This window comes from Ceratotherium simum, chromosome 35 (genome assembly GCF_057802395.1).
Source record: "Ceratotherium simum simum isolate JZ-2026a chromosome 35, ASM5780239v1, whole genome shotgun sequence".
In the NCBI taxonomy this organism is placed as follows: Eukaryota; Metazoa; Chordata; class Mammalia; order Perissodactyla; family Rhinocerotidae; genus Ceratotherium; species Ceratotherium simum.
This window is the reverse complement of record NC_141934.1, coordinates 22,809,166-22,832,967: the sequence shown is the minus strand read 5'-3', so window position 1 is coordinate 22,832,967 and position 23,802 is coordinate 22,809,166. Positions and strand designations below refer to the sequence as shown.

The 23,802-nt window shown below is 52.9% G+C and overlaps 1 protein-coding gene across 6 annotated transcripts in view; it reads left to right on the top strand.

Moving 5' to 3' along the window:
• CUX2 (cut like homeobox 2) overlaps positions 1-23,802 on the top strand; it is a 249,458-nt gene that overhangs the window by 136,447 nt on the left and 89,209 nt on the right. For 3 of the 6 annotated variants that reach the window (XM_087423310.1, XM_087423307.1, XM_087423313.1), the window contains exons 2-3: positions 14,464-14,574; positions 18,172-18,219. The exons of 1 other annotated variant lie outside the window; for it this stretch is intronic. In XM_087423310.1, coding sequence (XP_087279436.1) covers positions 14,464-14,574; positions 18,172-18,219 — 159 coding nt within the window. Of the gene's footprint in view, positions 1-1,168; positions 1,901-14,463; positions 14,575-18,171; positions 18,220-23,802 lie in introns of those variants that run through there. 2 more of the 6 variants (XM_087423312.1, XM_087423309.1) reach the window with 2 other exon arrangements.

The following is a 23,802-nucleotide window of genomic DNA, read 5'->3' as shown; positions in this document are numbered from 1 at the left end:
CATATCCCCATCCTTGAAAGGATGAGGTACTAGCCTGTCAGCACCACGCAGGCAGTGGCCTTGTCTGCTGCAGCCACTGCTGGATCTCCAGTGCCTGGAACAGCACCTGGCACAGAGTAGGCGCTCACATCCACGTTTGATGAATGAATGAATGAATGCCGTTGACGTCGATGGGGAGGATGTAAGCAGCCGTGGGGCTCCCTTGAAAGAACAGCAGACACTCTCCTTCAGCAAGTGTGGTTTGGAAACACCACAAGTTCAGTGCCAGCAGTGGCCTGTTTTTGTGTGAGGGCAGAGATGGCTTCCTCCTCCCTGAACAAGCTCTTCATCTCAGCGGGAACGCGGCTGTGGCGCGCAGGCTGGCCTGGAATCGCCGAGGTGGGCGTGGCACGGATGAGCGTTGGCTGGTCAGCCAGGCCAGACCCACCTCGCGCCACCCGAGCAGATCGGCCTGAAGGAACCCGGCCGCTGAGGTTTACACAGTGGAAAGTATGGCCCTAAGGTGTGAACGGTTCCCATCTCAGTGGTTCTCCCAGGGCCTGGAGTACCAGGAGGGCTAACATTCCGGCAGCAGCGCGCCCCCCAGGCCTGCTTGTTTGGGGGAGACACTTGTTCCTTCTCGTCAGTCCTGAATTTTCCCCATCCCTGCTTTTCTCTTCCCTTTCTTCCTTGTTCTCGCTCTTTCTTTCCTTCCCACATCTAGGCCCCAAAGGAAGATATTTCCGTTCTTACGGAGTTGTTGTTTTTGTTTCACTTGTGTGACACATTGTGTGGTTATCAAAGTCTTTTCATGTTCGTCATAGTGACCTGAGCACAAAGACACTCAGTGAGGGGGACACTCAGTGAAGAAGTGTCTGTGAAGCTTCGACTGCACGCCGGGCCCAGGCCCAGGTGCTGGGAATACAGAGAACGACAGACACAGGTCCTGCCCTGCTGGAGCGGACGGCTAACTACGCAATAAGTTTCTCTTTGCAAATGATGATGAATGCTCTGTGAACAGGTAGCAAGGATGGGGTGGGTCTGCTTTAGAGTTAGGGGGATGGGGGACCCCATTACGAAGGTGCCAGCATTGGGGGGATGGGAAGGGATTGCAGTCAAAGGGAACTGGCTGTGCAAATGTCCTGAGGTGGGGGAGAGGCTGGCGCGTTGGAGGACTAGAAGCCACTCGTGTGCCTGAGTGCACGGATTTGGGGAGAGGTGCACCCCATAAAGCTGGAGCCCCGAGCAGTGGCCGGACCCCATAGGCCCCAGTGAGGAGTCTGGATTCTAATCTAAGATGGCGGTGCGTGAATCATGGGAGAGTTTCGAGCCAGGGAGAGACGAGAGCTGATTCACGTTTTGCACAGCTCACTCGGCTGCTGCGTGGAAGTTGGACTGTGGCAGGTAAGAGTGGGAGCCCAGAGCGAGGGGAGGAGGCCCCGGAATAGTCCAGGCGAGGGATGATAGCAGCTTGGACGAAGGTGGCAGTGGGGGCGGTTATTATTTCTGGACCGTAAGAGACACGTAAGAGTGAGACGAGACTGGGACGTGGTTAGTGTCATTATTATCCTCATGCTACAGGTGGGGAAACTGAGTCTCAGAGAGGTGCCATCAGAGCTAGCAAGAGCCGCAGGCCACCCAGGACTGCCTGGCCGCTGCAGTCCGCGCTCCACACTGCCCCCCTGGTAGCTCAGCTTCGTGTCCAGCCCCCGTCTCTCCAGCTGAAACGATGCTCACGAAGCATCGTCCCCATTTTACAGGTCAGGCCGTGGAGGCTCAGGCATCGGATCTCCTAGCTCCAGAGGCAGAGGCGGATGCAACGCAGCCCACACTCCTGAGCCCGCTTCTAGGTCCCGTGCTGCGAAAATGAGCGTCCTGTGTCCTGGGCCACTGTAGGCTCTGGAGAAAGAAAGTGGATGAGGTGGGCAGGGAGGGGGGAAAGAGCCCGTGGTCCCCGACCTAGGACAGGCCAGCCTGTCATTCTCAAGTTCTCTCTTAGGCAGTAAATACAGTAAAAACCCAATTCTGCGCAGACTGGTGTCTGTAGGAGGGGGAGGTGCTGTTATGCCTCACAATGCAGAGACGAGAGTCTCCCCGGGGCTGGGAGAGAGCGCCTGGGGAGGCGAGTCTGATCCGTGTGGTTGGGAAACGGCCTTTTGTGGTGTGGGGAGGAGAGGACGCCCCCTCTGCAGGGAGGCTCTGACTTTCCCAGTCTGGGCTCCCAGGTGCAGTTTCCTTAAAGTCGGCTCGGTGGGAATTTCACATTAATGTTGATGATAAGCATTTTAGTCAAATATAGGCAGATAAAAAGGAATGTTGATTCCAAAAGTTGTTTTTCTCTTCCTCTCCCTCTCGTTCTTTCCTTTCTGGAAATGGAAGAATGCTACATTAGGACCCGTGCCCTAGACAGGAAGCAGCCAATTGGACTGTTTAGGTGTTGGGGGAGGCTGGGACATGGGATTCTGTCGTGGGGTCATCTGAGTAGTAGGAGGCTCGTAGGGACCCTCAGGTGACCCTGCCTGGGCAGCCACCATTCAATCCAGGTCTCCTTCCTGGAAGTGGCATCACTCAAGTCAATGTCTTCCAACCCTAAAAGAACAACTGTGGTGTATGGGATGCGGCCAAATTAGGGCTGGCCTTCAGGGATGTCCCCGGGGGTCAGGAAAACCTGCAGGATTGGGGAGGGGATGTTTAGTTCAAACTCTGGCTGCCTCTTCCTCCCTAATGCCCCTCCGAAGTGTTTTTCTTTAAAAATGTTTCTGTCTTCACGCTTACAAATTAGACTCCATGGGGCATTTATTTTTTTTTTTTATTTATTTTTTTTTTAATTTTATTTATTTTTCCCCCAAAGCCCCAGCAGACAGCTGTATGTCATAGTTGCACATCCCTCCAGCTGCTGCACGTGGGACGCGGCCCCAGCATGGCCGGAGAAGCGGCGCCTCGGTGCGTGCCCGGGATCCGAACCCAGGCCGCCAGCAGCGGAGCGCACGCACTTAACCACTAAGCCACGGGGCCGGCCCTCCATGGGGCATTTATTAACACTAATTCCTTCCATTTGTTTAGGAAGAAATTGCATCTACAAATTTCTTTGGGGCCTCTCAGTAACCCCTCGAGATATCCTTGCCCTTATTTAATCAATGAAACAGTGGGACAGCAGGAGGTCTGGCACTTGCCGAAGTCAACAGCAGATTAGGGGACAAGCCCGTGTAGGGGCCGAGGGACAGCTCCTGGCGTGCATCCCTCGTGACCACGTCCAGCCGCCCCCTGTTTCAGGGCCTTCTCTCTCCATCTTGCCTTCAACCTCATCTGGCTGACTCTCCCAGTTGCTGAGTGGCACTGATTCTTTTCCAGCGGGTCCTGAAAATCCGCACCCCTCTTTCCTGCCTGTGGCCCCCACTCACCCTCGCCCACCTGGCCAGTGGCCTCCAGGCTCATTCTGCTGCCCGAGAGCCTTCCCAGAGTTGCCTGGAGCAAGCGCCCCTCCTCTGCTCAGCAGTGCTCTCAGGCTCCCAGTGGCAGTTCTTGCCTTGGTCTCATGGCTTTCTGACCCCTGTCCCCGCCAGTCGCTAATGTGCATCCGGGTGGTCAGCCCCTCCCAGCACAGCCTGGGTTTCCCACCCCCCTTGCCTTTGCCCACAGGTGTTTTCTGCTCGGCGGCCTTCCCCCAGATGCCGGCACCCACATTCGGTTAGCTGCAGCTCTCTGCCAGGGCACCTTCCTCAGGATAACCCCTGCACACTTATGTGGCTGTCACCTCCCCCGCTGAGCTGCACGAGGCTACTAGAACCCCAGCTAGCACACAGCAGGCGCTCAATCAATGCTTCCTTCCCCACCGGGGTTGTATGTACACCAGTGAATTTTTCAAGAGCTTTCTGAGATTCCCACAGACCTTCTTACCCCCAGTACGTCCCCCTGCACCTCAAAAAAGGCTGCTCAGAGAAATGAAATTGGAGAAAAGATGTTAAAAATGGCACGAGCTTCAGAGCTGCCGTGGTTTGGAGCAGAGAACTCCAGGGTCCAGGCCAGCTCTGCTTCTGCCTGGCTGTGATCTCGGGTGAGTGACAGCGTCTCTGGAGACTGTTTTCCCGCCTGCAAGAGGCGTTAGGAGACGAGACGGGCCAGGCGGGAAAAGTGACGCCGCACAGTAAGCACTTAGTAAGGAATCACTGCGGCCGTGAGCAGGTGCCTGGCACGTAGTAGGTGCTCAAGAAACACTTGAATGAATGAGTGACTGAATGAATGATGACTTGATGGGACCCCTTTTTTAACAGAGAAGGGTGAAGTGCTCAGAGAGCAGCCACCCGGCCAGCTGCCCCAGCTGGACCAGGTGCGTTAGCCCTGAGAGCGGGCCCTCGGGGTCCCCGGCCCCCAATCTGACGCCCGCCAGAGTGGGGGCTACTTTCTTTTCCCGGTGCCGCGAGGTTTTACATCCTGAGAACTCCGGAATGTAAAGCAGCAATCAAGGGCAGGAGGAAGCGATCGGATGTGGCTCCGGTTCGTGGCGAGATAATTAGGTGTTTGATTGGCGTCCTCTCTCAAGGACAGCCACCTCCAGGTCTGCCCGCCGCAGGAGTGGCTTGTTTTCCTACCTGACGCTTGGGTGGGGGGGTCTGGAGGTAGGGCAAGGCTCTGAGTGGGGGGCAGCTGCAGGGGGTGGGGGTTTGGGGCCCGGGGTCGGCCCGCCCATCTTCCATTTGCTCATTTATTCACACATTCATTCATTCAACAAGTATGGAGTGCCTCTGTGTGCCGAGCATCAGGGATACATCGGGGATACAGCGGTGACCCAAACAGACAAAGTCCCTGTCCTTCTGGGGCTGACACTGCAGCGAGCGGGCAGTGGAGACAGGCGATAAACAAACAGAGAAGTAAGTACCTCCATGTCTCGGTGACAAGTGCCGGTGAGAGACATCAGCAGAGAGGGCGGGTGAGGTAGGTGGAGGTGGCTGCTGCCTTGAATAGGATGCTGGGACAGGCCTCGAGAGGAGGCGAGGTAAGAGCCAGACCCAGAGGAGGCGAGGGAAAGACCCTTGTGGAATTCTGGAAAAAACAGCGTTTCAGGCAGAGGGGGCAGCCCGCAGGGCAGTGCACAGCCCTGTGGCAGGAACGTGCTTGATGTTTTCAAGAGCCAGCAAGGACCCGTGTGGCGGGAGGAGAGGGAGTTGGGGGGGTAGAAGGAAATGGGTCCAGAGAGGAATCGCCTGGGGCCGTGGCGAGCACTGTGGCCTCGGCTCTGAGACCGTGGAGCCGTGGAAGGGTTTTGAGCAGGGGAGGGACAGGATGTGACTTAGGTTTAACAGGATCCCTGTGGCTGCCGGGTGGGGAAGGGACTGTCGGGGGTGAGGGCGGCAGTGGGGAGCCCACTGAGGAGACTCCTGTGGTCACGCAGGTGTGCAAAGACGGTGGCCTGGCCCAGGGTGGCAGCGGTAGAGAGGATGAGAAATGGTTAGAACAAGCTGGCAGGACTTGCTGATGAGAGCAGTGGCCCCACCGCAGCCCTGGGCCTCAGGGCTGGCCATGGCCCCAGCCCAAGCTGGTCCCTGAGCACCCGGCCCTTCTGGCACCTTCTGCAGCCTGGACGCTCTCTGGCCACAGGCCTCTCCTCCTGCCCACACCCCTGAGAGGGAGGGCGTGCCGTGACCCCACTTGACAGCAGTGAGTCCTAGATGCAGAGAGGCCAAGAGTCTACTGAGCTCACAGAGAGGTAAGCAGGAACGGCTGCCCTCGGACCCACTCTGTCTGCCCGATGTTGGTTCTTGGCCTGCCTCCAGCTAAGAGCAAACTGCCACCTGGGTTTTCTGGAAGCCAGAGCTGTGGGAGCTGCTGGAGGGCCTGATGGACCACAGTTTTAATTGTCTGTGCCCTACGTGACCTAACTCTCTGTGCGGTTAGGACCTGGGTCTGGGTTGTTCTGGGCAACATTGTAGGCACATAAATTACAGTTGAGGGACTGAGTGAGTGAGGGGATGGGTGGACAGATGGAAAGATAGACTGGCCGGGCCCCGCCGTGCTCCTGTCTTCAGGCCACATGGATCCTTGTTGAGGACAGTGAGGTCAGGGAAAGCTTGCCCCGTGAGCATCTGGAGGAAAGAACCCAGAAAGATGTGGGTTCAAGTCCCCATGATGCCACTTGGCAGCCGTGTGACCTTGGCGGGTGGCTTTGTCTTTGCAGGTACCACGTGGAAAATGGCATCTGCACCCTAGGACTGTTCATTTGCTCCCTCAACAGATGTTTCTAGAGAAGCCGCTGCACGCCAGCACTGCTGGGAGAATTGCACTTTTTCGTGCTGCCTGGCAGGGACCTAGTCTGTAGAGTCAGCCCTCTATGGGACAGTTACTGTATCATTGTTATCACTGCCTGGGAGTTTGCTGAGAAGTTGTTGGCAGCCTCCCCCGCACACCCAGGCCTAGAGGTTTGGCCGCAGTCCCCTCAATGGGCTCTTTGACCTGGTGTGACCTGTCTGTTCCCCGGCCCAGCGGATGGAATGCCGTGAGGCCAGCTGGGCTGGGCGCTGCTTCTCATAGGCACCGCCCCTTGCCCCAGCCCCGGGTAATTGGCCCAATACATCTCGGCATCTGAAATTTACATACAGCGCCAGGAGTGATGGATGGCTCTGGTCCCCGGCCGTCTCTCAGCCGCAGCCCAGTTATCCATCTCGGCGGGCTGCGGAGCCATCCGTCTTGTCTTGTCTCCTTGCTCGTGGCAGGCCAGCGTGTGCCCTCCATCCCAGGTCATCCCCAACCCCTCCCAGAGCTGGCCTCTGAGGCCCCTCTGAAGGCGACACCATGCCCCACAGCATCCTCTGAAGCCCTTCTCCTCGGCGTTTGCCTGGGACTCTGATGACAAAGCCCTGAATGTCTCCATGGACCCGAGATGTGGAGGGGACATTTGGCCCCCACACAGAGGGCCCCACCTTGCTCCTGCCACAAAGGACCTCTCATGCTTCTATCTGCTAACAGTCATTCAGTCACAGATGTTTACCGAGTGCCCTCTATGCACCTGGCATCGAGCTAGAACCTGTGGCTGCAGCTGTGAACAAGGCAGGCACCGTCCCCACCCTAAGGGACTGGCAGTCCACTGGAGCGTGTTAACACTGAAGATCCTGGACACCGGGCCAGGCACTCTGCCTCCTTCCACTCTGGTTCTCCAGGGGCCCTCACAATAAGCCCATGGGCATAAGTTTTTATCCCCATTTTGCAGACACAGAAAGTGAGGGTGAGTCACTCGTCCATGGTCACGTGGCTAGTGGGGTGTCAAAGCCGGAATTTGATGCCAGTCTGTGTTTTCTGAACCGTGTCCTCGTTCCCCAGACAGACTGGGCCCTTTCAGGGCTCCCTGACACATAGCATTCATTCATTCATTCATTCGACCATCAAACATTTCTAGAGTGCCTGCTACGTACGTATCAGGAACTGTTCTAGGCACTGAGGACATAATAGGAGGAAAGGACGAAAATTGCTGTTGTGCTCTCCTGAAGTTTTTTCTAGCAAATAAAATAAGTAGGTAAAATACCTAGTGTGTTTGACAGTGATGCATGTTAAGGAGAGGAAACCTAAAGACAGGGACAGGGAGACCAGTCAGGGGCTCTTGCAGTAATCCTGGTCCCTCTGCCTGGGATGCTTGGCTCCTGCATCTGACAGACTCATCCTTCTGGACCCAGGTCAAATGTTCCCACCTTGGTGACCCTTATGCCCAGTCACGGTAGTCACCTTGCTCTCCGTGTTCCCACTGTACTTGATTCATACTTCTCACGTTGTACTTGGGGATGTGGAGAATTAGAATCGACCTGTCTGTCCGTCTCCTCCACTGCACTGTGGACTCCTCCAGGACAGGGACTGTGTTTGTTAGTTTCTATATACCACTACCTAGCACTGTGCCTGGCACAGAATTGGGGCTCAGCAATTAGTGGAATGGATGATTGGATGGGGATAGATGGATGGATGGATGATTAGATGGATTGACAGAGTGACGACTGGTTGAGTGATTGGATAGATGGATGTTGGATGATCAGTTGGATGAATAGATGAATGGATGATCACTTGAAAGGTGGATGATCTGTTGGGTGGATGGATGGGTGGGTGGATGGGTGGGTGGGTGGATGGATGGATGGATGGGTGGATGGATGAGTGGATGGATGGGTGGGTGGATGGGTGGGTGGATGGATGGGTGGGTGGAGGGATGGATGGATGGGTGGGTGGGTGGATGGATGGATGGATGGATGGGTGGATGGATGGATGGATGGATGGATGGATGGGTGGGTGGATGGATGGATGGATGGGTGGGTGGGTGGGTGGGTGGATGGATGGGTGGGTGGGTGGGTGGATGGATGGGTGGGTGGGTGGATGGATGGATGGGTGGGTGGGTGGATGGATGGATGGGTGGATGGGTGGATGGATGAGTGGATGGATGGGTGGATGGATGGGTGGGTGGATGAGTGGATGAGTGGGGGGAATAGATGCATGGGTGCATGAGTGGATGAGTGTCCAGCATCTCTGGTTGCATCTCCCTGCAGTAAAGAGATAGCAGTGTTCCATGTTCGTGTTTGGGGGAGTTGGTGACTGTATTGGAAGTTATAACCACTGCTCATCCTGGTTTTCCAGACCTGGGCTGGAATCTCAACTGTCACTTCTCCACATATTCTTACAGGAGATAATATACATAAAGTGCTTAGTATATTCCATAAATATTAGCATGTATATAATAATAGAACATAGAAATGTTAGCCATGAGCTAGTGTTTTCTATAAGGAACTTCTGTATAATGTTTCATTTGAAGAGAAGATTCTAGGCCTTTAAAAATAAAATCTGATGGCAGATATGAGAAAGATATAACAGGGGCACAAAAGACATGCCCAGACTTGGAGGGGACGGTCCAGGAAGCCTTCCTGGAAGAAGAGACATTTAAGCCAAGACAAAAGGATGAGTCAGATCGGCCACAGAGACAGCATGAGACCCTGTGGGCTGAGAGATAAAGTCTCTGGAGCCGTGGAGTTGGGATCCCTGGTGTATTAGGATTCCTGTAAGGAATTCAGTCTGGTTGGGAAGGAAACAAGAAAAGGGGAAGACGGGAGGGGCCAGCAGGGGCCCAGTGACGCCCGAAACAGGAGCGTGGAGGTTGTCCTAGGGCAGTGGAGAGCCATAGGCGGGTTTTGCTGGAGAGGGACATATTGAGGAAGAGTTTGTTTCCCTTCACGAAATTCCTTCAAAGCGTGGCAACACCTGAGGTCCTGGCTTCCTTAACCCCGGAGCCCCAACGATCACTGCATCCTTTTTAGAAGGTCTCTTCTCCAGTTGGTGTTAGGGGGCCACGTCTGAGTGTGGGGTGTCTTTGGAGCTGAGAAGAAGGTGAGCATATGCTGGGGGAACTGACACGCCTATGCACAACTCAGGTTGTGTCTTATGTGTGTTGCCTAAAAGAACGCAGCTTCTGGCTCAAAGCTTTGTACATAGTTGACACTTTGGGATCAGGTGCTAAATTTCTTTCAGAGCCAAGTATTCTTGTGAGATTCCCAGTTCCTCGTGGTTGGGGAAACACAGTTGAACTGAGAATGTTCAACTTGCCTCCCCATAGATAACCAGCAGTTTTCCTTCCCCACCCAAGACCCACCCTCCCCTCCAAGGAAATCCAACCTCTTAACCAGTTCTGTGGCTTGGGAGGGTAACCTAAGCTGTCTGTGCCTCAGTTTCCTCATCTTTAAAATGGGAGAATCAGATTCAATTAGTGTTTGCTAAAGTAGGGGACACACCCCCACTGGTGGGGTGATCGTAAGCAGTAAGCAGATCTGGCTTTAGAAAGGATTGAGGGGCCGGCCCGGTGGCGCAAGCAGTTAAGTGCACACGCTCCGCTGCGGTGGCCCGGGGTTCGCTGGTTCAGATCTCAGGCGCACACCGACGCACCGCTTGTCAAGCCATGCTGTGGTGGCGTCCCATATAAAAAGTGGAGGAAGATGGGCATGGATGTTAGCCCGGGGCTGGTCTTCCTCAGCAAAAAAAAAGAGGAGGATTGGCAGATGTTAGCTCAGGGCTGATCTTCCTCAAAAAAAAAAAAAAAGAAAGGGTTGATATCAGGAGGAACAGCTGTCCCTGCTCGGTGCTCTTCTTTCCCTCTCGTTCTAACAAGGAGAAGGTCACTGTGTGGTACTACACTAACTTGAACACCTCGGCAGCCCTTGCCAACCTCCTTCTGTAACAAAGACAGACAGCAGTGCTTTATTTTCATCCTACTTTTATTTTGAAGGCTTATGGCATAGGATTCTCTAGTGATAAAAACTTTTCCTTTTCAAATGTACTTATTTAGGTTAAAAAAAAAAGAGGGAGTCATTATAGAAAGGTCAACAACAGGCAAAATTGACCTATGATGCTGCGGTCAGAGTAATGGTTACCTTTAGGGGGTGCTCACTAGGAAGGGGCACCAGGGAGCCTTCTGAGGTGCTAGGAATGTGAATATTCTAGATCTCAATCTGGGCAATGGTTATCAGGGTGTAAAAGTTTGAGCTTAAAATTGAACTTTAACCTATGCATATCTCAATCAAAAAGAATGAAATAGGAGTCAATTTGAAGACAAATACTAAGTAAATAGTAGCTCAGGTGGAATATCAATATGGCAGAATGCATGCAGAGGGGTATGTGTGGTTCAAGTTTGGACAGCAATGGACTGGACAACCTCGAAATTCCTTCTGGCTCACGTGGCTGAGTCTCTGAGTGCCTTGACGGTCTGAGTCCCAAGATTGCCCAGCACACAGATGGCAGACCCCCTCGAATCTCGGGGCCCTCGCCCGGCAGTGGGCACTTCCGGGAGGCAAGCAGTGGGGTGTAGATCCCATCGGAAGAGCCTTCCTCCCCGCCCGAGCGTCTTCCTGCCGCTCCTGGTCCCCGGTGCGGCGCGGTCCCAGCTTCCCTTCTCTCTGCGCGTTGGCCCAGCCTCAGCTGCATCTATCATCTGCTTCAAGCTCATTAGAATTATTTCTTTTTAGTTGCAAATGGGCTGTTTATGATGATCATTATTTGAATGGTCTGCGCCGGGCTCCGGGCTGTCTGTCTGCCGCTGATGGCCGGTTAATCAGATGAGCCTCCTCCCACCCGGGCCTGGCCCGGAGTCTGGGGCTGTGTTCATCACGGCTCCCTGAGGACTGGGGGCTGGGGGCCAGGGGCCAGGCGGGAGTTCTGCTTGGTCATCAAAGGAGGGGCCCTGCTGGCTGTGTATGCATGCGGTGGTTCAGACGCTCATTCCTAAAACTTCAGACTAGTGCTGGTCTATGTTTATGAGAGTTTTTTCCATTCCTTCAAAACAAATATAGTGCTGTGAGGTTTTTTATTTTAAATGTGTTTATTTTAAAAGACTCTTGTCAGTTCTGTCGTTGGCCCTCTTGCTTTGTTGTTGTTCAAATGTACTATCTTGTACGTGGGAAGGAGTGGTTTTTAATGTCTTTGCTTGAGAGAGTAAAACTTGCCAGTACTCTGTCATCCTTTGTTTTAGGGGTGTGTGTGAGATTTTTACCGACCTGTGAAATCCAGAACTCTGAGAATCACTGATCTAGTGGGCAGTTTTCTGAGCTCTCAGTTTATCTAAATGTAAGATTAATATCAGCCAACAGTTCTTGAATGCTTAGTACTGTGCGCTTTACACATTGATAGCATTTAAAACAAGCTCCCTGAACTTCCGCCAGCCACGGGGGAAGTGGAGCAGGAGCCCTATGGAGAGCAGGGCATGACAATTTTGCATTTATAATCCACCAAGGAGATAAGCCACACCTGAATTATTAGAGCTGACTGTAATTTATTTCTTAGTTCCTGCTTGAATCGTCTTACAGACACGTTAATGTGTTTGTTACATGAGATGATGTATGTAAGTCTGGTACCTGTGAGCACCCAATAGATGGCAGGTTATGGTAGTTATGATATTATTTGCTATTATTGTTGTTGTTAGTGTGCTTACCGTAGAAATGTGGCAAGAATCCAGGGTTGAAGGATGAGCATAGATTTAGGCAAAGTTGAGACGAACGTGGACATCAGTCACATCGTCTGCTCCTCTAGGACTCAACAGGAAAGACACCGATAGCTGCGCTGTCATGGGGCCAGGGCTGGGGGCCTGCTGAAGTTCCCAGTCTGGTCTTGCCTCTGCTCTGTCTACAGTGTGGACACAGCCGATTTGCACCCACCAGCAGCCTGGAAGTTTCCAGTGGACAGCATAATTGTCTGGTACGACACATCAGGCAGTTGGACGTACCTGCTCTGAGATTTCCTTTCAGACCTGGGTTTGATGTTTTAAATGAGGATTCCAAGTCCAGCCCCACAGGGTCTATTGGTTGCTGTGGTGTAGGGGGGGACAGTATCCCAAAGATAAGAACCCAGTGTCGGATACATGATAATCCAAAACCCAGTGAGGTCAGCCCAAGTCCCAGTTCTGTTTGTCCTGTAGCGATGTAATTACCACATCCTTGTCTCCAAGAGAGACGAGAAAAACTGTGAGCGCTCTACTACCACTGAAATTGACCATAACGCTCCGGTTCCTTCTCTCCTGCCAGGTGGAGTTCTGTTCACCTGGCTGCACCACCTGGTTTGTTTTTGTCTACCCTTGATCAGCCCTGTTGCTGCAAACACAGCTCTCTCCCCAGTCACTAGATATTTTGGTCGTGGTCAATCGTGGTTTCTTTATTGGAAACTAGGATTATTTTTTAACAATGGTGAACCAGAAGTCTCCCTTTTTTCTCTGTCACCTTGGCAGATGGTCGGAAATTGTTTCTGTTTCTCTCTCTCTCTGCTCTCTCACGACGCCTTGTTCCTCACCTGGCTCAAAATTCCATGGGGCGTTTGGACCAGAAGCCCCCGCGTCTTCAAGTGGTGTACCCCGTGCCGTGGCAGAGAGTAGATTTCAGCACCTCGGAGAGCACCGCACGGCCCATTCCCTTGCCCCTCTATTTTAACCACTACTTTTATGCCTCGACCCTCTCCCTTCTAGACTCATGATTCTCCAAAGAGGTTAGACATTCCTCCAGGAATAGAAATTCCCTCGCCGATTTTTACCTAAAGGCTCCATAGACAGAGACACTTATCCTGGGCTTGGGGTAGGCTCTCCAGCCTCCGATGGATACAAGGTTTACGGTGCTATGGTGAACTGCTATTGAGCCGATTTACCGACTCTCAGACATGATATAAGACTATTACCGTGCATTTTGTCTCTTAGAGGGAAAAGGATTTGCAGCGGGTTAATAGTACTTTTATTTCATTATCTAATGGTAAAAGTGTTTCATTGTGTGTGCAAGATGAATGCGTATTAGCGATGACAAATGGGGTCTTTCAACACGGTGCTGGGCCTCATCATACATATGTTAGATTAAAGAGTTCACCCTAGAAATACACTCTCGCATCTGCGTGTGTGTTTTTAATAAATCTGATTGCAGAAATTTATTGCATCACCGGATTTAGGAAATTATGGGGCTTGATTGCTGCAAATATAATCGGGTGATATATACAGAAATGCTCCTCGAGTTATGGTCCAGAAAAAAGCCCATCTCGGGATGGTGCAAGAAAGCAGCAGACCACATAAACAGAACATTTCTTGAATTATGCAAATGAAATCCATGACAACTCATGGTGAATTGTACTCCCCTCGTGAAGCTGCCACCATTAAAGTGAAGACAGCTGCGAGAGGGGGGATCAGATATACGTGTACGACCAGCAGACATTGTGTGTGATGTGTGTGAGCTGGAGCGTTCCCCCCTTCCATCCCTCACTCTCTTTTCTCCTCCGTGGTCCATCCTGTAAAAACCTGGTCTGACGCCTTCATTGCACATAAGCAGGCAGGGCTCCTTCCAATCCATTTCTTCTGAACCTGGGAGTCTTCAATGAAGTATTTCTTATACTTGAAGTGAGCCTTAAATGATTTACTGGGGGGTACACAAAAGGTCAGCTCGCTTCTTATTGGCACCTTCATTTTTCCAAAATCTACTGAAATTAAAAAGCCATCTATATCTTAAAAGGCGTATTTATGAACCCTTAAGTGTGAGTAAGTCATAGTTGGAACCGTTCCCACCTCTGATATATGAAAGCTGTCGACAGCACTTTCTTACACTATAATATGCCCATACAATATGCCGCACTTTACTATTTTGACACGGTTTGGAGATGTTTTCTACAGTTACTGACAAGCTTATGTCATCACTCCTTTGGAAATTTAAAAGGTGGGGCAGGGGGGTGGGGGAGAGACGAAAAAAAAACTCCACCCAACTTTATGGGAGATTATTGATCTGGCTCGACTTCCGACGAGCAAAAAAAGCTGTCCTGGATTTTTGTCGGTTGCATCCCCAGTTTCGTAAATTATTCATTTGCGCCAGGAGTCAATATCCTGTCTTTTCTCAGCTTTGTAAGTTAAGAAAACTTGTTCGCAATGCTGTTTTGTATGATGACTAAAAAAGAAAAGGAGGGAAAAAAATCTTTCTTTTTCTCTCTCTCTCTCTTCTTTTTTTTCTTTTTTTATTGTTCCAGAAGGAGCTTAATTCCGTCGCTTCCGAGCTGTCTGCACGGCAGGAGGAGAGTGAACATTCTCATAAACATTTAATTGAACTCCGCCGGGAATTTAAGAAAAATGTACCTGAGGTACAGTATATTTGCTGTTTTAGAATTAACTCAGTAGGAATGCAGATTTTTCTCTGTTCAAACTATATTTTGAAAACTGTAGACGTAAGTGACTAACAAGAAAAGAAGCTAATTAGCCACAAAGAAAAATTACAGCCCCCAGCCTTTCGGTGTTTCTTGGTATAGTGGTGCTTAGCGGTGCTGTCTGAAGCCAGGGCGGGATGCTTCTCCATGGCGGTCATTGTTTCTGAGAGCTCTATAAAACATCCATTTCCCCTCACATTCACATCCAAGTCAAACACTTGGCCTTGACGGCAGAGACAATTTGCCTCAAGTTCTTGATTTTATTTTGCTCTTCTATTGCGTCTGGGGGATGACAGCTGTTGTCTCTGCCCCTCTCTCTGTCCTTCCCTCCATCTCCATCTCTGAAACCGCCTCCCACCCCCCGATAAACATGCCTCATCCGTCCCCCCCACCTCCTCCCTTGCACCCCCAGCCGCCAGCTTTGTCTTTCCCAGCGGCTGTGAGGGTGGTCCGGATAATGACCAGCAATGTGAGGCCCCCCAGGGGAAGAGACTAGAAAGAACTTGTTTCTGTTTTTTACAGGGGCGAATGTGTGAATTCCTTTCCCTGCTCTATCAGCCCCCTGGTGCTTCTCAGATTTGAAAAACAAAAAATGATGGGAGTAAACACAAATAGGAAAAATAAAGCCTGCTGACTCCATATACCGTCGGCAGGGCTGTGGCCCCTCAGAGCCGTTATGGGAAAGAGACCCCGACCGGCTGCCTAGCCAGCAGTGCGTCTCTGTGGTCCACAGACGCTTGACAGTGGAGCTCTCTGTGCTAACCTGCTCAGGTAGCCTGGATCTTGGAGGAGGGAGGGTCCCAGGGTCTAGCATTCCTGAGGTATCAAACCAGGAGATGCTGATTCCGCTCTGCCTGTGGGAATCACCCCGGGGTCCTGTTGCCATCTTGCTGACGGAGGAGGGGGCCATGGAAAGATGGAGAAGAGGCAGGCCCACCCAGGAATCAGGTCACATGGGCACAGAGGGGTCAGTCTTTTAGCTGAAATCCTCCTCAAACAAGTCAGAAATATCTCTGGTTCTTCAAGACATGAGAGGGAAGTGGGATCTAGCTGGAACTTGTCCATGGAGCAAGTCTAGAAGGAATCAGGTTTGAGAGCTAGGGGAGGGTGCGCCTGGGGAAGGGGCAGGAATCTCAGATCTGAGCGTGTCTCCCGTGTTGCAGCGTCCGAGAGGCCAAGTCAAGTCCTTGGTTGGACTCTGGGGGCTAAGAAGCCTTCCCTTCCCTCTTAGAACAGAGAGCAGCTCGGTATTCAAACTGTTTTCTGCCCACAATGAGGGTACCAGAAGCTTTGCCTCCGACTCTCCAGTCTCTGGGAAGCAGAGATGAAATGGCCCCAGATCTTCCCAGCCCTACATGCCCTCTCTCTCTGGTCAGCCCAGACCCTCCATCTTGTCCTCCTCCCCCAGGCCACGTGGGAGCCCCCAGGTGATGAGGGAAATCCAGGCCAGGTTTTAAGCCTCCGAGTTGGGCTTACATAATTTTAATACTGCATAATTATGCAATTATGTAATTAGGAGGAATAAGTTTCCATTCCTATTATAGTCGTGCCTCTGAAAATTCTCATTTTTGGAACTAGCTTCTCCTGATGGGGAGAGTCACGCCAAGGCTTTATTTAAGAACATCATCTGCCTGGTGCCCAGCTCACCTCCTGCTGGTGCCTTTGCTCAGCTGCCCCCAGGGGTTCAGCAGACAGGGCAGTGTGCTTCTAGAAATGGTCGGCACTGGCCCACACTCCCGCCAACCCCCGCCACGGCCCTCAGATTTGAATCCCTAAACTCAGTTGAGTGTGGGGTTGTGAGAAGAGCCTGGTTGGGTGTTCAAATTCCAGCTCTTCTGCTCTCTGCGGGACCTCCAGCAAGCCAGCCCCTCTCGGGCCTCGGTCTCCCTTTCTGTAAATTCAGGAGACTGGACAGATGGGTTCTGAGCCCCTTCCTCATCCTGGACCAGAGGTTTCCTGCCCACATGTAAAGTCTTTCAGATTTTACAATAAGTTGCCAGTGGTTTAGCTTCTCGGATTTCACCCAAAAACCCGGATTTCTGGTATCTTTTGAGACTCTATGGTAGATCTGGCCACACGAGGCTCCATGCCCACGTGGCAGTCATCAGACAGAGCTGAGCAGCTGCCACACCCGTTACATGGTGCTTGTGTTCCCCGGAGATTTGCCAGGGGACCTCCCAGGCTGCCTCCCTCGTCTCCACCCCAACTCACCCCCGGCCTCTGTGGGCGTGTGAGTTCACAACCTGCCACCTAGGTTTTCATACTTTTCCTTTTCGTTGCTGAGCCGGTGCACCTGTGGGTCCTGTGATCACATCCTCTAGGTCCACGTGTGCTCCCTGTGCCCCTCCCCGAGAGCCCCACGTAGAAGCCCTGGGGGACACGAATCAGTGCTTCCGGAACCCAGAAGAGGGCTCATTTCCAGGGACAGAAGCAACACAACCTTATTTCATAATAAGGGATTTATTCTCTACCTGAACATCTGTTCTTCTGCCCGTCTCTTCCTTTCCAGCTTCTCCCTGCTGTGCCTCCCTCCCCACTCTCTCAGGCCTCTCAGTTCCTCCTGCCACTGGGGCTTCTTGGTTTCCTGTGGGCCGCGGCCGAGCGGTTGGGGGAGTCGCCGGCGGGTCTCTGAGGAAGCTGGAGCATTTAAGGGCTGGGATCCTGGGACACTTGGTTCCAAAAGGCCTCCCTCTTGGATGCTGGGGAGGGCTCATGGGAGTCCCCCCGGGGCAGCCCTTGGGGCTGGGAATCCCCAGGTCACTTGTCAAAGGCAGGAAATGAGGGGCGGGAAATAGGGGCTCCCTTCCGAAGACAGCCCACTGCCGCGGAGTTCACCAAACTTTTACAGAGCCTTCCTCTGGGCTGGGCGCAGGGGGTGGGGGGTGAGCTGGCCGAGTCCCCAGAAACTGCACATTCTGCTGAGGACGGAGAGACGAGTGCAGAGTGATGTTGCTAAAATGCAAAGTGCAGGCTCTGCTGGAGGGGGCAGCGGGGTGGGGAAGCAGAGACGGCACCCTGCTCCCCAGAGGTGGGGAAGGGCCAGCCCCTGAACAGAGCCTACAGGGCAGAAGGTTTTCGTGAAGAGACTTTGGTGACATGGCCCTGATGTAGACTTGGGGCCACCTCTCCAGCCCCTGCTCCAGGGTGTCCCGTGGTGGACCACCTGTCCCACTGGGTACTTTGCGTCACAGAACCCCTTGGGAAATGCTGCTTCCTTTCTCCCTCATCCAGAAATTCCCAGTGTGCCTTATATTAAAGGCTCCAAAAAGTCCTGCAGGGAAGAAACTTGATGTTGGACTTGCTATGTCCCAGTCTCGTTAGGCTTGGCACCCGTGGGTGTGTGCCTGTGTGTGTGTCTCTGTGTGTCTGTGTGTAGGTGTGGATATGAGGAACCCTAATAAAACCCCGTGGAGCACAGGTCCCCCAGGACATACTTGGGAAATGCTGGCTTGGGGACAACAGTGAGCTGCAAGCAGGGGCCCTGGGGAGTCCCAGCTGGCACTGTGGTGAACTCTTCGCTGATCTCTTTTTCAGGAAATCAGAGAGATGGTGGCTCCTGTATTAAAAAGCTTCCAAGCTGAGGTAAGACCCAAGGCCCACGGCATGTCACAAAAATACTCCCTGGTCCCCTCTCCTCTCCCACCTGGAGTTGCCAGAGGAGGCAGCAGCCTCTGGAAGCCCGGGAGAAACTCCCCACACTACTGCAGACTCTGGCCCGTGCCGTCCAGATCAGCCAGTGATGTTCTGATAAGAATGGGTTCTCTGTTCTGTTTGATGGCATTCCAGTGTCTGATCCCAGGAAATCTCCCTCTCCCTAGACTTTGCCCAGCCTTGGGCAGGCTCTGCTGCATACAATATCTGTGACCTTGAACAAGCCACCTCACCCTCCAGGCTTGGTTTTCCGGTGACCTTGGCTCCGCCCTGGTGTTCCGCTCTGCATTGACTCTCTAAGGCAGCCTTGCAGATTAGTCCAAACAGTTACCAGCCTGCCCTGAAATCCTCCCACCAGCCTGCCCTCTGAGTGTAAACGCAACACTGTTCAAGGCCTTGCAGCCCATTGGTCCCTGATGCCTTTGGCAGCAGCTGGGCTGTCCTCAGCCAGTGGTTTCTCTTGCCTTTCTGGAGACCTGGAGGGGCTGAAACTCCCCCATTTCTCCTCTTGGCCTGACTGTGTGACCAAGATTCTGAGAATATCCACTTGCCTGGCTGGCGCCGGAGGTAGGCCAGGAAAAGAGTGGAATTACACCGAGCGGCAGGGGAGGCCATTTCTCAACTGTTCCATCTTCGGGGGGCTCCTCTCAGTCTCCCCCTGGACTCGGGCAGGACCCCGGAAGGATCGGGCCTTCTCAGAGCTCGCCGGTGGAGATGCATTTTAAGTCTGTCGTCTGCCCAGCGCCACATTACTTTAAATCTGTCTCTTTGGAACCGCGTAAGCGCATGAGGCAATATTAAAGTAAACAGTAACTGGATTTACACAAATGTCGCTGATTTCCATATTTTTCATCCCTTCATTTTATTACTGAGTTGACTGATGTGTTTATTTATTTATAGGGCCATCCGGTATTGATTTATTTGGTTGTGAGGTGCCTGAGCTGGAAGGGGGGAAAAAAACAAACAGGAAGAAGACCAATGATGCTGAGAACGTGTTGTCATGGCTTTGTGTTTTTAAAAAAAGAGGTCCTCCTCTGCCGGCTCCTGCTCCTGTGAGGACCCTCAGGACGCACAGCGGCTGATCCCTTTGCCCAGCCCGAGGACTGAGCTGTTTTGTAGGAGGGTCACTTTCTCAGCTGTTCTCCTCCTGGGGTTGGTGTGGGCGGAGCTGCTCTTAGCCACATAGAGTCTCAATCTCCCTGTCTGTTAAATGGGAAGAAAGATGCTACAGATCTTTCCATGTTATTTTGAGGACTAACGAGATACCATTCAGGGAAAGGGTTTATGTGATGCCTGGCACAGAGAGGGAGTGGAGAGAAGACTCTGGAGCTTGGAGTTTGAATCCTGTCTCTGCCGGTTACTAGCTGTTTGACCTTAGGCAAGTTACTTAACCTCTCTGTGCGTCTGTTTCCTCATCTGTACAACTGGATAATAATTATTCCTACGTCATAGGGTCGTGATTGAGGAAGAACAGAGTTAACACCCATGGAGTGCTTAGAACATTGCCTTGCGTGTTACATGTCTTGGTTATTTTATTGTTCCTATTCTCCATAACTTCCAATAGAGGTTTATTTGTCCTCCACTCTGGGCTGGAATCTGCCTCTTTCTTAGGTTGTTCAGGCTTTTTATCCAAAGGAAGGGGGCTTTCTGTGCTACAGGAAGCCACATGACTGATGTCATCTTTTCAGCAGGAGAGAGAGGTAAACAGTAGGTTTGGGCGATGATCCAGTGTGGTGGAAAGCACGTGCAAATGGGACTCAGACAGGCCTGGTTTGAATCTCAGCCCTGCTGCTTGTATTGGCTGTGTGGCCTGGGGGAAGTTCCTTAACCTCTCTGAGCTGCAGTTTTTCTCCTCTGGCAAATGAGGCTAGGATTCAAAGAACTAAGCAGGGTGGAGGCAGCTAATACGGTACCTGGCACACAGCTGGTGCTTAATAAGTGTTGGGGGAGAGAAAGTCTTAGTGAGGCCGAAAAGAGCAACAGAGCTGAACTCTCATTTCCAAACGCACGCAGCATGTTGAATAGACACTGTTTTAATGGCCGGGATCTTCAAAGAACTTCGTTAATTTTCTTAAGAAGGCTTTCCGTCGTCCCTTTAATGTACCAAAAAGACTACGTTTGTCTGGAGTTTTATTCCCGTTTCGAAACCCCTGCTTTCCTCATGATCTATCGACTAATCCATTGCGGGCCGCTGTGTCCCTCCCCGCGCCTCAAGGGAGAAACGCCGCCGAAGAAAGGTGTTCATAAAAGCATCTTCTTCATCCAGAACAGACTGCACACGGGCAGGCCGTTTATAATCCAAATTTGATTTTCATTTTAATTTTTTTAATGAGGGTTCATCCTTTATGCCGCTTCCCTCTCGCGATCTGCCAGGCTCTGGGCTGGAGCTGAGGATTCCCCAGTGGGCGTTAATCACCTCCCAGGAATGTTCCCTGGGGCAGACACTGTCCCGAGTCCCATAAACCAGCCTATAAAATGCCGGCTGAATATCATACCCTTCATTCTCTCTCCCCCAATGCGGGCCTCTCGTTGAAATATAACATGTTCAAATTCATCCCTTAATTTCACTCCACCAGCCCTGGTATATACAGAATCTGGGCATCCTTTTTATCTTTTCATACTGTATATGTGTGGGTCTTTTTTTTCTTTTTTTTTTTTGTGCTGGTGGGAGGGGGCGGAGAGGAAGTGAATTCGCCCTGCTGTGAATCAAGGAAGCTTTTCCTCGCCGCCTTGATTGCTTAAAGGACAGTCTTGATTCCCCCTGCTCGGCAAACAAAGGCAGCCAGAGAAGGTGGCTTGATGGAGACAGCTTGAAATGGCCAAAGTTTGAATATCCTTGCGCGCAGAGAAAAGAGCAAGACGAAAGCCCCGCTAATTACAAAAGTTGCTTTATGAAGGATAATTCAAAGCAATAATTTAGCAAACATAATCAAGTCGCACAGATGGGGTTGTTGATGGATGGATTGCAACATGCAATTAGCAGTTCTCGCAGTTACATATCATTAACCCTCCGAGCACAAAAATTATTTTCTCATTATTAGTTGAAAAGGTAAAATTAAGCTGACTAGACAGTAAAGGAACAAACTACAATTAATTACCTTCATTTATTACAGTCATTATTTTAAACTTATTTTTACTTGGAGAGAGAGATGAAAACATCTAAATTAAAAGTTTTGTTATGCTAAATCGGAGGTGAAACTTTTCTAAGGAGCGAGTGCACTGGCCCAGCCAAGGAGACGGCAGGGCCACTGCCGGGAGACTTTTCTTCCCCTTGCTTCCTTCTTCCACCCTGAAGGGGATGCGGCCTGCATGATGGGAAACGCTTTTGGTTGAGTTGGAACAGACACAGTAACCTGGGCCTGATCGAAACACAGCAGCTTGGGAACCAAGGGCGCTGACATGGCCTCTGACCCCCAGGAGAGGCAGGAGAGCATGGTGGTCAGACACCCAGGGTCTGAGTCCCCCCCAACACGGACAAGCTTATGTGACTTTGGCAAGTGACTTCGTGTCTCTGAGCCACTGCGTCCTCATCTGTAAATAGTGCCAGCTCGTAGGATTGCATGTGGTTCAGTGAGGTTCTCTGGCGAGGGGCCGGCGAGTCATTTATTCTCATCGTGGTGGGGGTGTTGGGTTGCATGCAGCTGAAATGGTCTCTCCCGGTCCTCGCAGGGTCAGGGGGAGCTTGTGTGGTGTGACCCCCTTCTAGGAGCTTAGAGATGGGGCCGAGACGCCACTTACCAAGAGATGTATTCATCATCACTTGGGTCCATGCAGTCATTAGTTCACTCAACAAACATTTATTGAGAGCCTACTGCATACCAGTGGTGTTCTAGATGCTGGGCCCAGTGAAGGTCACAGCCTGGTCGTCCACTCGACCCTCTTTGTGTGGCGGAGGGCAGGCGTTTGTGCCACACTCGGAAGGGCCACCCTTCTACGGGGAGCCTTGCAGGTCCACTCAGCATATACCTGCGGGGCCCCCATTGTGTGCCCGACTCCAGGTGAGGGCTGTGGAAGGTCCACAGGTGGTGAGACACTGTCCCCGCCCTCGAGGAGGGTCCCTAGGAGTTCAGTCCCTGTGACTGAAACGACATCCAGGAGTCAGGTCAGGAGCTCGCGGGTGGCCTGTCGGTTTCCTCCCAGAGGTTCCACTTGTTCGCTGGGCTACACGTTCATGCCGTCCCCACGACGGCCGCCCGGGACCTCCCCTCCCGTGCACATCTGCACTGTGTCCTGGCGCTCCCCCATCGGGAGATGGAGCGTGTCTCCATCCTTCGCATCTGGGCCTGTGTCCCCTTCGCCCAACAGAACGTGGCGGAAGTGACCCTGGGCCGGTACCCGGTGGAGCTCCGGTCAGCCTGGCAGCTGCCTCCCGCCTCTTCCAGCCCGGCCTTCCCATGAGCAGAGCCCCCTGGGACCACCTGCGGTGAGGGCCCGCCTGCGTGGAGAGGCCCTGGGGTGACCCTCCGCACGGAGGAGAGGGGCCGGGCTCCGAGGCGCCAGGCCCGAGTCAGGAGCCCTGTTGGCCACCCAGCCCAGTCGAGCCGAGTGACTGCCACTCCAGCTGCCGTGTGGCCACCGGAGAGATGCCAAGAGAACCGCCCAGCTGGGCGCGGCCGGCCCGCGGGCCTGAGAGCTGAGAAGCGCTGTGGTGAGCCGCCGAGCTCTGGGTGCTTGGTTACACAGCAGGGGGTCACAGAGCGCTGGCTTTACAGTCTGCCGGCTCTTCCTCTGCGCCCCGCCGCTCAGCTCTTAGCCTTCCCAAACACTTCCCCCTCTCCGGCGCCGAGCTCCTAGGCCTCCCTCTCCATGCCGAGCGCAGCCTCCTCCCCTGCTAACACAGGCGAGCCAGGGGCTCCCGCGGCGGCACCAGCCTCCTCTGCTCGGCCGCGGGGCCCTCCGGGGCCCAGGCGGGGCTGTCAGCGGATCTGAGGCTTCCTCTCCTCTCCTTCGTGTTTCTTTAATGGGATCGGGGCGCATCCCTGAGACAAACCCCGAGGGCTAGAGGGAGTCGGGAGCAGACCCCGTGCAGGTTCCGCTTGGGGAGGAGCGGAGAGGCGATGTTGAAATAGGGGTTTGCAGGAAAGTGGTAGCCGGGGGCTGCTGCCTCCCCCGTGGGTGGTTTAGGTGACAGAGCAGGGCGCGGCGCCCGCCAGCTTGTCAGCTCCCCGCCTTGGTGGATGTTTGCGGGACGAGTGAGTGACTCAGTCAGTCAGTCGACAGATAGATATGTGTGACTCCGTCTGTCAGTTCCCCGCTACTGCGCCATCTGTAAAATGGGGGTGGACACTCGGCCCAGCCTGATTCACACGGGTTTCGGGGGTCAGAGATGGAAGACATCACGACCTGCCGTGGTCCAGCCCCTTCCCTGCAGGCCTGCCCCAGCCAGAGCTGCCCAGCACAGTCTGTCCCGAGTCCCCTCACTTCCAGGCGGGCAGACAGCTGGAAACGGCCCACAGCCACCTGCTGGGATCCTGGTGGCGGACAGACCCAGGCCAGACCAACGGGAGAAGGGAG